General features: G+C 44.9%; 4 protein-coding genes across 6 annotated transcripts; 2 read left to right on the top strand and 2 right to left on the bottom strand.

Moving 5' to 3' along the window:
• Nucleotides 1-515: 515 nt before the first annotated feature.
• Nucleotides 516-2,222, top strand: LOC111599756. Its single transcript, XM_023315510.2, has one exon. The coding sequence runs from the start codon at nt 516-518 to the stop codon at nt 2,220-2,222; it is 1,707 nt and encodes a 568-aa protein (XP_023171278.2).
• A 33-nt stretch (nt 2,223-2,255) lies between these two features.
• On the bottom strand, nt 2,256-4,522 carry LOC111594304 (larval serum protein 2). The gene has a single exon (XM_023307542.2). The coding sequence runs from the start codon at nt 4,520-4,522 to the stop codon at nt 2,417-2,419; it is 2,106 nt and encodes a 701-aa protein (XP_023163310.2). The 3' UTR covers nt 2,256-2,416.
• A 719-nt stretch (nt 4,523-5,241) lies between these two features.
• Nucleotides 5,242-6,669, bottom strand: LOC111594330. The gene has a single exon (XM_023307575.2). It carries the CDS (start codon nt 6,667-6,669, stop codon nt 5,242-5,244), a length of 1,428 nt encoding a protein of 475 aa, XP_023163343.2.
• An 807-nt stretch (nt 6,670-7,476) lies between these two features.
• LOC111594316 (mitochondrial proton/calcium exchanger protein) lies at nt 7,477-13,077 on the top strand. Of its 3 annotated transcripts, none has more exons than XM_023307560.2 (6): nt 7,477-7,539; nt 8,056-8,317; nt 9,898-11,132; nt 11,192-12,250; nt 12,316-12,603; nt 12,669-13,077. In XM_023307560.2, exons 2-6 carry the CDS (start codon nt 8,245-8,247, stop codon nt 13,017-13,019), a joined length of 3,006 nt encoding a protein of 1,001 aa, XP_023163328.1. In that variant the 5' UTR covers nt 7,477-7,539; nt 8,056-8,244; the 3' UTR covers nt 13,020-13,077. The 3 variants fall into 3 exon arrangements, with proteins under 3 accessions (XP_023163328.1, XP_023163327.1, XP_023163326.1); XM_023307559.2 differs by lacking the exon at nt 7,477-7,539 and adding an exon at nt 7,568-7,671; XM_023307558.2 differs by lacking the exon at nt 7,477-7,539 and having other exon boundaries at nt 7,977-8,317.
• Nucleotides 13,078-13,136: the final 59 nt, after the last annotated feature.

A 13,136-nucleotide genomic window follows, 5' to 3' on the forward strand; every position in this document is an offset into this window, starting at 1 on the left:
CCGATTTGTGGGTCACTAACACAAAAACAAACATTCATACCTAGTGGTAAATGGATTTGTAACTAAAACAACTAATAAAGAGTACATATTTTGAGATATGAATATTAAACGAATCAATTTTAATAAAGAAAACTCGCAGTGTAAAGGGATATTAAATTAAGTAGATTAGATTAGTGTAGAGTATGTTTATACTTACGAACTAAACCAATTGTTGGCTTGCTCTATTTAATTATTATATCCGCAATGATATTTCTTCTAGTCATCAGCCATTATAAGGTTGTAAGTTACTGTAAGCCTCCATACAATGAGAAACCGAATATTAACAATTCTTTTCCATTATAGCCGCTTTCGATTGTGGGGTGTGACTATTTCGGAAGCGAACTCCCCTTTGTCAATGAGTCAGCAACAAGTTTCAAAGGCTAAGAAGTCTTTAAATATGCTGCAAGCCGCTGGCTAGTTGACATATCCCAAACATGTGTAGAATAAACTCGTATATAGTATTGCTGATGTGCATAATGTCGGGCAGCACAGCTAAAGACTTCATAGGGCAGCTGCTGCTGGAGTCGAAATCTTCATTGCTGCTGATACGCTACGACTATTGCCCAGAGGACTGGCTGCAGGAGCTCATTGCGACGCCTCAGCTGCCTGTAGTGCTGCAATCGTTGCACAGTGCCACGCCTCCAAGCAAACATTTCTCGAAGCTGATGCAGTTAATCTGCTTGCCAAGCGAGGATTATGGGCTGCTACCCAAGTTACTAGCGAATATACGTGGACCCAAAAGCATCTTTTATATAGCAGCTCCTTCGGTCAACAGCTCGTCTAAGCAGGTGCTTTACTCCTTGCTGAGGGAATGCTATAGACAGAAAATATTGAATGTTGTGGCTTTGCTGGCTGAGAATGCAGGTCGAGTCTATTATCGCTATCGTCCATATCCTCGCTTTGAGCTGGAGCAACGTTCGCTGGAGCAGCGTCCCTTCTTTGTGAGCCACTTGAGGAATATGCATGGCCAGCCGCTGATCGTGCTGCCCGATCAGAAGCATCCACGCACCATCGTCTATACGGACTGGCGGACTGGGAAGCAAGTGCTGGCCGGCTCGGTGGGTCGCTTTGTGCGCACCTTGGCCTGGAAGCTAAATGCAACCATCCAGTTTCCCATAGAGATCAAGCCGGGCGCGGTTATGCATTTTACTGAGCTGCAGTCGCTAATCGACAAGTTCCAAGTCGACATGGCAGCGACTGTGGTGCAGCTCATACGGCCAGAGCAGCTGCCACTCAGCAGCTTCCCCTTTGAGCTGAGCCACATCTGCATGATGATTCCACTGGCTCAGCAGCTGCCCATTAAGGATATCTACCTCGTCTTGGCCAATGCGCAACATATACTCATCGGATTGGCTATAGTATATAGTTTTGGCCTTCTGCTCAGCCTGCACTGGTGGCTGACTGGACAAGCTGCTAGCTTGGTGGATTTCCTGCTGAACGATGTGGCGTTGCGTGGTCTGCTCGGCCAATCCTTTGGCCGCTTCCCGCATACTAGCATAAATGCCAGATGGATTTATTTGCTGTTGGCTGTGCTGGGACTCAACTTGAGCTCGATACATGAGGCAGCGCTTGGCACTGTTCTAACCCATCCGCCCAAATACTTTCAGCCACGCAGCTTTGCCGATGTCCAACGAGCGCACCTGCCGCTGGTCATCGACGCCGGGGACTTGGATAGTGACTACGACTTAGGTGCAACGCAGCTGCGCGTGCTGGCCTGGAACAGCAGCGACTTCAATAGCCACAGAGACAAAATGAACATGAGCTACGTCTACTTCGCCTCTCGGCTCAAATGGACGCTGCTGAGCGAGCAGCAAAAGTATTTTCCACGCGAGGTGTTCCTTTACTCGATGAACGCCTGCGTTAGGACACTCACGTACATGGTCTTTCAGCTGCCTACTAACACCTGGTTCCTGGAGCCCCTGACCCGATTGATTATGGATGTGCGTGATTTCGGCATATTTCAGCATTGGGTCGATCTGCATTTCTATGACATGGCTGCGGCGGGCTTGTTATCCTTCAGTGATCCCATTCAGCGCGAGCCACAACGCCTGAAGGATGCGCTTCGCTTGGACGATCTGCAATGGATCTGGGTCGCGTATGGAGCACTTCTGCTGCTGGCTACAATTGTATTGGCCCTGGAAGTTCTTGCCAAGAGAGTGCAACAACTGCTGGGCACGTCTTGAAGAGGGGTGAAGAGAGGTTCGAGGGTTCTTCGAGTTGTGTTCGCTTAAATTCGTTTATTGTTTATTGATTAGCAGTAAGTAAGACAAGAATATTAAGTCGGATTGAACATGATCTATGGGAGTACATGTGAGTGAGGCAAGTGCAGGTTTCAAGTATATTTAAGTGTTACATCAGAGTCTGAGTTCGTTGTGCCTTAGGCCACATTGGTGTGCTCGTCGCGATGGAAGATCTTCACATCGAAGAACTTGAAGTTGTCCACCATGAAGTAGTAGTCGTGCTTGACTGGGCGATTGAAGGGGAAGCCGAAGGGTAGGGCATCCACATAGCGTGAACCATGGCCAATACCGCAGCTGACAACGGGATCGTAGCCAGCGTATTGGGCGATAACGGGCTCATGGTATGGATAGACCATGTAGAAGAACTGATAGACCTGACCGCCCTTCTTGCCCTTGGGCAACATCATGCGATTGGGTACGCCGCAGTGCGATTCCGATTGATCCAGCTTGAATTTGTAGTCACTGTTGGTGGCATCCATCAGTTTCTGGTAGAGCTCGAAGTAGGTGGTGCGATCGTTCACCCAGAAACTGAAGTCGCCGCTGGCGCGCTTGATGTGGTTGACGCCAGCTTCCAGCTGTACCTTGAAGTGCTCCAGCTCGAAGAAGTTCTGATAGTTGTGATCCAATGGGATGACATGGCCGAACTCGTCGTATTTGGGTCCAATGAACACCTTGACAACGGCAGCCTGTGCCTTGTCCGAGCTGACGTCCATGGTGAACTCGAAGGGCTTATGGTTGAGACGATGCTGGCGGGCTTTGATCACAAAGCTGCTGCCATTGTAGAAGGAGTTGCGGCCAAACATATGGTGGACATCGCCAGCGGGCACCGCGGAGTGCTCAACATTCACGGCATTGCTAATATCGGCATCGAAGTACTCGAAGTAGGTGGTCAAACTCTCGGGCATGTGGACATCGTCAATTTTAACACCCTCGAAGCCATAGTCAACCTTGGTGTACTCGGGGAAGGTGTCCATCATATGCCAGTAGTGGCTGAGCAGGTTCTTGTACACCTCGTAGAACAGCGGATCGCGCAAGGAGGTGTCGTAGTGCATGAAGCTGCCGGGGTACGTTTCGTGGTACTTACCGTGCGGCTGTCCCTCGTTCACAATGTAGCGGAACCACTTGTCCAGGCTGCCATAGAACTGTTTGTCAATGCTGTCAGCATTGCCCTGCAGCATATTGCCGAGTATATTGACGGCATCGACATCGCATCTGTTGTTCTTGTGAATCCAGTCCATGATGCGCTGCGAGTACAGCTCCACGTTCTTCACATACTCCAGGTTGTCGGGCGTGTAGAAGTTGTAGTAGTTGGGGCGACTGGGATAGGGTACGCCGTTGTAGTCGCGTATGCCGCTGTAGAAGCCAGCGTGCACAGGTTCGTACATGTTGAACTCGGGCACCTCACCCATATCGTTGGACAGACGCTCCATGTAGTAGCGCGCCAATAGCTGCCAGTGCACATAGAGATACAGCTCACCGCGACGATCCTTGTTCAAGACATGCACCTCATCGCCCTTGGTCCAGTAGGGATAGTCCAGGTTGAAGTAGTAGTAGAAGCTGTTGAAGCCAATGTCCTCCAAGTAGTAGGCCAGACTGTGTTCATAGTTCATGTCGCCATAGAAGTTCGTGTAGTTCGACTTGAGCACCACATTGTAGACATTGTTCAGCTGCTTGACGTGATGGAAGCCGTGCATCTTGTAGTGCTCAGCCATCTCGAGGGTCTCCCCGTCAAAGAAGCTCCAGGGATGAATCTCATATTGAGCCGGGAACACAATGCCCTGCATATCGTCGCGGAACAGGCTGGCAATGGTGAAGGCATAGACGAAGAGCTGCTTGTTCACATGCTGGCGGGCCCAGAAGACGACATGCTGGAAGGTCTCCCAGTTTTTGGCGTAGAAGAAGAGACGCACCAGACCAACGGCATATTCCTCATGCAGGTCGTACATGATGGTCCACATGTGATCGTCGCCGAACGGATGATGCTGCCAGAGCTCAAAGAAATGCTGCAGCTTCTCAGCCTTATGATAGTCGCTGACATGTTCCCAGGGCTTGTATTCATAGAAGCTGGTATCGTACTTCGTCACGAAGACATCATCCTGATAGATATGCTGCAGCATCTCGAAGACGAACTTCTGCTTCACCAGGAAATCCTTGTCAGCCACCTTGGACTCGACATGCTTGCCTTGGCTGCCAAGCGCCAGGAGCGTTAGCGTCAACACAATAAGCGCCGTGATCGACTTCATCGTAATCATGCCGATGCACTGGCAGTGCAGCCTCCATTTATACCTGAGCAGCGGCACATAGTCATGGAGACATGGGGGCCAACGTCCGAGTGCTGATATTGCCTTGACATTATCAGAGATCCGTTCAACCTTAACGTAAGCTGCACTTGGCATTGAGATAAGGCCCATTGCACCTGTGCCTGACTGACAGCTCTAAGGTGATCGCTTAGGAGGCTCGGCTGTCATCGAACAGTTGTGTAAGCGATTCCAATTGATGGACAGCGCTTACATCGCCTAGTAACACCTGCCGATTGCATCTCAAAGCCGAGATGTGACTTGCTTCTCTTTCTTTCATACGACATCACCTGAGGGTCAATCATGATGCTTTGTTGCTTATCAATGCGATGTTGCCATCGGCCTTAGCTAAGTCTAAAAATATGCAGCTACTGAGGCGTACATGTCGAAATGCAAAACAATAATCATATCAGTAGACAACAAAGACAAGTGGAACTGCAAGAGCAGCGGGTGTCGTAGGATTAGAGGCTATATAGTCATAAAATAAAGCTCAAATATGATTTATTCGTCGAGCATATTTGAGATATGTGCCTTGCAGTACGGCAGAGCTCTCGTTTATAGAAAGACAAAGAGGAAACTTACGTCTATAGAAGCAGAGCTCAGTGATCTCTTAGTTTGCATAGACATTCATATTGAAACTTTGTTTCGATCTATACCTCTGTGTCTTAAGCCTGCCTCCAGCGCTCTGTGGCATAAGCAACGAGCTCAGCAACAAAGGCTAGCAGACAAACATTGACATTGAAAACGTAGATCAGCCAATGATAGTAGAGATCGTCCCAGCGCAGATGCAAGTTGTTCGAGATGTCCTTGTAGGGCAGCTGCTTAGTTTTGCCAATCGAAACGAGCTCATAAAAGGAGCGAGTGCGCCAGTAGGCTTGCAGGCCGCTGGCATGAACATTTAGAATATAGCGATTGAGGGACGGCCTGTAGATGGAGTCGGAGGGTAAGGGCATACCAAAGGCCACAGACATTATGAGTGTCATTTCGTCGGAAAGGCGAAAGCTGGCCTGTTGCTGCCTGGCGAACTTCATCTTGATATGGGGCCAGAGCGTTTGGGTTATTGGATAGGCATAAGAAGTGTTTGGCAGACTGCGCATGGTCTGAAGAAACGAACTGTTTACCACCTCATAAATATCCTCATTGGCGTCAAAATCACGCTGGCCTAGAGCAAAGATAATGGCCGACTGGTCGCCTCCTGTTAGCATCAGCTTGAGTCCTGCTCTGCGCATATCCTGATAACTGCGTATCGGTGGATCGAAAGGCGGATGCACCAATAGCGTCTCCAGATTCGTTAAGTAATGGTTGTATAATATAAAACTGCCAATCAGCAGCACTGCGAATATCCACCTGAGAAGCAAACTGGAAAGTCGCGGCATCAAAAACGTTTGACAAAGTATGGCTCTTAGCACGGGATCATAGATGACCCAGAAGCACATGATGCTGGGTGCCAGGCCCTGCTCGAAGCGACGTATGTTGTGAATTACCAAGGCGTAGATGGCCATTACAATGAAGATACCCAAATTGAGGAACTTAGATCCTCCACACAGGACGAGCTCGGCGCGACTCATCTGCGACTCAACAGGCAGCATTACCTGCCACCTCGATAGCTCCAGGACATGGCTATAATTTTGATAACTGGGAGTGAAGCCGAGGTTTACCATGAACGAGGGTATATCCACTTTTCCAGTTTGCAACGATTGCATTAGTAAACTTAAGCTAACTATTTCATTCTCCTCAGGTCTATGCTCCCAGTAAAATTGAAGAGTTGCATTTAAGGTTCTGGCAAAGTTCTCAACAAAGGGCGCCAGATAGCCCGTTAGTTGGTAGGATCCATCTCTATCCTTGTATATAACACTTCGTGGGTATATATTGTCCGATATCGTGGTGATAGGATAGCCACCCATATCCTTCAGTTGTGGCTCGAAGTAGCGTTCGATCTGATCAACGTTTCGCAGGATAAGTTTGAATTCCGGAAACGCACGATAACTGTATATTTGTTCCAGACTCCAATTCCCTATGGCCAGTACATTCAGCATCTTGTTCTCGAAGCACTTCTTGAACAAAGCTGTCACATCGATTCCATTGCCAATCATAAATATAGTTGCAGTATTTCTAATTGTTTGCAGATTGTGGTAGAGAGCATCTAATAGGAAATCGTTTTGAGTTTCGAGGCAAACTAGCGCTAGAAACTGTGCTTTAAATTGGGTTTGAAGTTGATATCTTTGATTGGCATTAAGTTGGATAAACGGCGTAGCAGAATTTCCATTCATATCAATCGAACAATCCGTGGAATTTTCATTCAAAAAAAGAATGGTCTCAAAGGCCAGCTCGACTTTTAATTTGTTTAACACTCTGTTGGGTAGTTGCATTTGTGCCCTAATTAAGCAGGCTAAAAGCCCTAAATAAATTATAACTTTTTCCCACATTATAATGTCCTTTGCGAACGTTAACGCCGAGTCCAACTGGTTAAAATCGCCACCAATTACTCCTTATATTAGAAAACCGAACTGAAACGGTCAGTCTAATTAAATGTAATTACAGATTTGTATCATAGCAATTAATGTATGCGTCGTAAACGGCTAGTTTTTGTTTTCAGTTTCCAATAGGTAAACAAACACATTTAACGATTTGTAGATGTTTTTTAAAAGCTCATCTGAATTAAAAATGAGCTAAAATCAATCAGCAGCAGAACGTAAAAATGGTCAAACATGCAATACATATTCAAGAAATATTCATCTACAATCAAAGTATTTTATAATGTTGCACCTGTTGTCCTAATTTCTGATTTTACAATTTAAAAAGACCGCCTTACCTTACGATTTTTTCTCGATAAATTAACAATATAGTTATCGTAACAATATCAGTAGCGCAGCTAAAAACGTACTGCGATGTGGCATTGCTGCGCTTTGGAAATGTGGTCACACTTGTGTAACCAATGCAAAGTAAAATAAAAAAGCGTGGAAGTAAGACCAGCCGAACCGCTTGCGAATTATAAACATATTTATAAGAATCCGAGTGACGACATTACAAAAAAAAAAAAGTAACATATAGGGCAATTGGAAATTCTCGACAAAAAAGTGAATTTGAGTTTAATGGTAATTGCCGAACATGATGATCAAACAGGGTGTCGGCAACGTGAAATTGGCACAGAACAATAACTTAAACCTTGTTGCTGTAGTTGTGTAATATTTTGAATCGTGCGAATGGCAGAAAACAGCAACAAACACAATGAAACATCGCCTGATATCGCAAAATTGCGTGTATATGCGTTTGGATGACAGTGTGTGTGTGTGTGTGCCTGTGCGTATATCGCGTGTGTATGAGAGAAATTTGAATTGCGCTGTTCAAATTGAAAAAAGAGCGAGTGAGCGTTGACAGTTACATTTATTTATTTTATGTTTGACATTAATAAAGCGTGCATTTAATTTTCGGCATGATTATTTACAAATCTTATTGTACTCTTTTCCTTATACTTTTAGGCGTAAATTGAGAAACCAAAGTATTTCTCATGCGCAACTAAACAACAATAACAAACACAAAGATACATACAGAGTAGACAGTGATTCGGAAATTCAAAATTACACACATTAAAGAATTTTGGAATTGGACTGGCAGCCGAAGGACCAAATAGCGCCCCCACCCAGCAATTAAAACACTAAGCTAACAAAATGAATGTGCTACTGCTGCCCAAAGGATCGCAACTGAAGTCGAATTATGCGGTCCATAACATCTATAAGCGCTGTAAGTTTTTTTCTTAACACGCAACGATATGAAAATCGTATAAAACTTTCCATCGATTTTACCCCATATATTCGCGGTTCGAGTGTGTGTTTGCCTGTGCTAATGTGTGTGTGCTTGAGTGTGTTTCCGTGAGCTCAGGTAACGGTGCATGAGTATGTGTGTTTTTGGTACGCGTGTCTTTAGTCGTTGCTTTTGTTATGACTGCATATTCGTACACAGCTGATTCAATGTTTGCGTGCACAATAAAATTTCCCTGTTGCTCTTGTTTTGGTATTTTTGTATAAGCTGAAGGGAAATTGTCTGGATAATTTCAAACACCAAATGTATTTTATTTTAAACGATTTATTTTTAGTTGCGGTCATTTAATTGACTGTCAACAAGTTTGCTTATGACTTAAGTGTGCAATATATATGTATATGAAGTACATGTATAATATAGTTTACTATTGTTGCCGGTGCATATGCCAATCTGCTATTATTCTTGCGTATCGTTATCGTCTCTTATATAATTTTGCATTTTTTATTATTTTTTTACTGAGACGCGTCACTCGAACCGCTTATCAACTACTTAACGAACGAGATTGACCAAAAAAGTAAATATTTAAACTGACTGGCTAATATAACTGCCAAGCGATAAGGCTTAAAGAACAATTGGAAACAATTTCTCTTGGTTTTAAATGAGCGAAATATTCATTATTTATTTATACTAAATATACGATAATTCTTCATTGTTTGCAACAGAATTAGTCTATATTTGCTCATCGCTCAATTTATACACAAAGTTCACAATAAAAGTGTATGCATACGAACACAAGCATGTGTGTGTAACAAGAAAAAGGGACAAGTGCCAAGCGCACAGGTGTACAGACAGACAAAATGACGCCTGCGACTGATGCTGACGCACAAGTAAGAGACCCTGTATTTTTTGTCGAAATAGAGTACAGTTTTCTCTCACACGCACACACACACAGTCGGGTCAGATGCACCCACACAATTTGCTCGGCCATTGCCCGAAGGTTGAATGCATTTCGCTTTCGCATTTTGCCTTTCTTCTCTTTATTTACACACACACGCAGCATGTTTTTTGCCTTGAATTCGCATCTGCTTCATTGTTCTGCGAACTTGCCAAATATATAAATTGTCAGATAAATCACAAATACAAAAATGAAAATGCATTACATTGTTTTTCTAAGATATCTTGTAGGTCTTCTCGTTAAGTTTAGTTTGTACCTTATATAAATCTTTTTTTACGTGTTCTCGACCGCAACAGGTGTTAATTTAGTTGTTTTTGTTTTCTCTTTCTCTCTCTCTCTCTCTGTGTCTCTTTGGTACTGCTCGACTTGTCAACTTATATTGGCTTATAATCAAGTGGAGCTAACGTTTAGATTATCGCTTGACAAGTTTTCGGTTCGATCATAAAAGGTTTATTTTTTTAAAAATTGTTTTTTGTCTCTGTTCTTCGCATTAGCTTGGTGTGCACTCGATATCGGTCACCTCACTAAATCTGTATTATATATATAATATGATCATAAGCGATAGATCACTCTACTAAAACTGGCAAACTTTGCTTAACACTTACAGATCTCAGAACGAGCCACAATGCGTATTATACAACGAGAAAAGTCCAGCACAAAGCGGAGGAGTCAGTTTCTTCACAGTCATGGAACTTCCGGCAAAGGAGAACGTTTGCTGGCTACTCACTGAGCACCAGCCCGCGTAATTATTATCAATCAAATCAGCTATGCAGTATTGGCTTGCGGCATATTCATATCGATAGCCCACTGTTTGATTCGAGCTCAAAGATTGATGCCACTGTGAAGAAACTGAAGAATCAGCAAAAGGAGAAGGTCGAGGAGATCATGAAGGAGGTGGCCAATGGACAGGCTACTAAAGGTACTGGGTCGGCTACCTCGGTGGCCTCCACGATTCTCGACAGTACCGCTGTAGACCCAAGCACAACAGCAAAAGCAACAGCCTCTGGCACTAAGACGGCTGCTGAACAAACAGAGGCTACATCCAAAGCTGTGGCCAAACCGAAAAAGCCGCTTCGTCAACGTATTTGGGATGAACTGGTACATTATTATCATGGATTTCGGTTATTATTTATTGATACCGCCATTAGCTCAAAGCTGGTTTGGAAGGTTCTCAACGGCAAGACACTGACGCGCCGCGAAAATAAACAGCTGCAGCGCACAACCTCGGATCTATTCCGATTGATACCGTTCTCAGTGTTCATTGTGGTACCATTTATGGAACTGCTTTTGCCGCTGTTTATTAAATTCTTTCCGGGAATGCTGCCATCCACATTTCAAACGGCCAAGGACCGCCAGGAGCGTCTAAGACAGTCGCTGACTGTACGTTTAGAGGTTGCTAAATTCTTGCAGAAAACTCTCGGCCAAATGCCTGTCCAGCACAAGGAACATAGCAGCGAGGAAGCCAAACAGTTTGAGGCATTCTTTCGAAAGATTCGTGATCCCTCAGAGCATGTGAGCACCGATGAGATAATCAAGTTTGCCAAACGTTTCGATGATGAGATCACTCTGGATTCGCTCAGCCGAGAGCAGCTAGCTGCGCTCTGCCGCGTACTGGAGCTGAATACGATTGGCACAACGACCTTATTGCGCTTTCAACTGCGTCTTAAGCTTCGCTCTTTGGCTACCGACGATCGTGTTATATCGCGCGAAGGTGTCGACTCGCTCGATCTGTTCGAGTTGCAGCAGGCGTGCAAGGCACGTGGCATGCGTGCCTATGGCTTAACGGCGGAGCGCTTGCGATTCCAATTGAAGGAATGGATTGATTTATCGCTAAATGAACAGGTAAAGGCACAAGTATTACATAATGAACTATAAATTAACAATTTATGAGTTGTTTTTAGGTACCGCCTACGCTTTTGTTATTATCACGTGCGATGCTCATCTCTGATGACAGCATTACAACTGATAAGCTTAAGGAAACAATGCGTGTGCTACCGGATGCTGTAGCAGCACATACACGTCATGCGATTGGCGAGCGTGAGGGCAAGGTAGATAACAAGACAAAGATTGAGATCATTAAGGAGGAGGAACGTAAGATTCGTGAAGAACGTGAAGAAGAGCACGAGGAGACGCGGCGCACCGCCATCACGGAGGACTCTGCACCTCCTTTTATCTACACAGAGGAAATTAATAAAAAGTCCCATTTGGATAAGAATCTGGAGGCATTGGATGAGAAAACCATTTCGCCGACAGATGTGCAATTGCTTTCTGATGCATTGAAAACGCTTTCATCTGACAAGCAGCTTGTCGTGGAGAAGGAGACGATTAAAGAGCTTAAAGAGGAGCTGCGTGATTATCAAGAAGATGTGGAGGAATTGCGTGAAGTGCGCCAAGTGGTCAAGGAACCGGTGCGCGAGAGTCGAGCTGCCAAGCTGCTCTACAATCGCGTTAACAAAATGATCTCGCAGCTGGACAACGTCCTTCATGATTTAGAACATCGTCAGCAACAGATTAAGCAAGTAGATACCCCGGATGGCTTACCCACATCCACAGCCAATCCCAGCCAATCAGTGCACATAGACGAGCTGGTATCTACAATCCGACGCATGAAGGAGGCTTCCGATGAGGAGAGGTTCAAAGTTGTTGAAGATTTGCTAGTTAAACTGGATGCTGACAAGGACGGTGCCGTTTCGGTTCAAGAGATAACCAAAGTGGTACAAAGCATTGACAGTGCGGCAACCAAAATCGACAAGGAACAGCTCGAGGAATTCACAGAGCTGCTCACTAAGCAAGCAGTGAAGCGACGTAATGAGGAAATTGTCCATATTGACGATCTTATGATGAATATCAAGAAGCTGAAGGAGACCAGCGATGAGGCCCGTATCAAGCACATCGAAAGTGTGCTAGATAAGTTTGATGCAGACAAAGATGGTGTCGTTACTTTCAACGATATACGCAAGGTAAGTAATGTTTCTAAATTAAGTAAACTGGGATAAACTGGGACTAACGTCCAATGAGCTTGCAGGTGTTGGAGTCCATTGGTCGCGATAATATTAAACTTAGCGATGATGCCATTGGAGAGCTCATTGCTCTGCTGGACAAGGAACAAATACTGGAGGCAGAGCAGAAGATCGAGAAAGCAATTGCGAAGAGCATGAAGGAAGCGGAAAAACTTAAATTAGAGGTCGAGAAAACGGACAAGGATATGGCAAAATTGGTCGATGGTATACATGATTCGGCAAAAGAGATACGAGACATAGCCACAGAACTAGGAGCAATGGAGCAGGACAGGGCAGTGCCCCAAAAGTCGGAAGTAAATATGGGTAGCCTAAGACCTACGCGAATAATGCTCTAATTTCTTGAGTTTTCTCTTTACAGCCTGATTTGAAGGATCCGGCTAAAATCTTAAAAGACAATGCGAAGGAATTAGATGATTTGTTGCACAAATGCCCACCGAACAAAAAAAGGGGCCAGGACTCGCCACAATCGCCGCCCAAAACTAACGGATCCGGTGGAAATAAAAACAACTGTAAGAAGGCCAGCGATACCGATAAATCAATTCCCAAGATAGCGATGCGTAAGGCAGCTGAAATTCAGATAGAAAAGCTATTGCCCCACAATGATATTGATATGCCACCAACGATACCCACACCGAGCCAGTCAAAAGTCGCTACCTCACCAAAAGCGGCCGCTAATGGCATTGTCGGAACCCCCAAGAAATTGATTTGACCGGCTGAGCCAAAGGCGACGGCATCAAATGAAGAATACCCAGAACATTCACCTAGGGCTAAATGATCAGAAAGTCAACCCTTTGTCCAAATTGATTTGAGTTGCATTCAATATATT

Source organism: Drosophila hydei, unplaced genomic scaffold (assembly GCF_003285905.1).
Source record: "Drosophila hydei strain 15085-1641.00,03,60 unplaced genomic scaffold, DhydRS2 tig00008130-arrow-arrow-pilon, whole genome shotgun sequence".
NCBI classification, from domain to species: Eukaryota; Metazoa; Arthropoda; class Insecta; order Diptera; family Drosophilidae; genus Drosophila; species Drosophila hydei.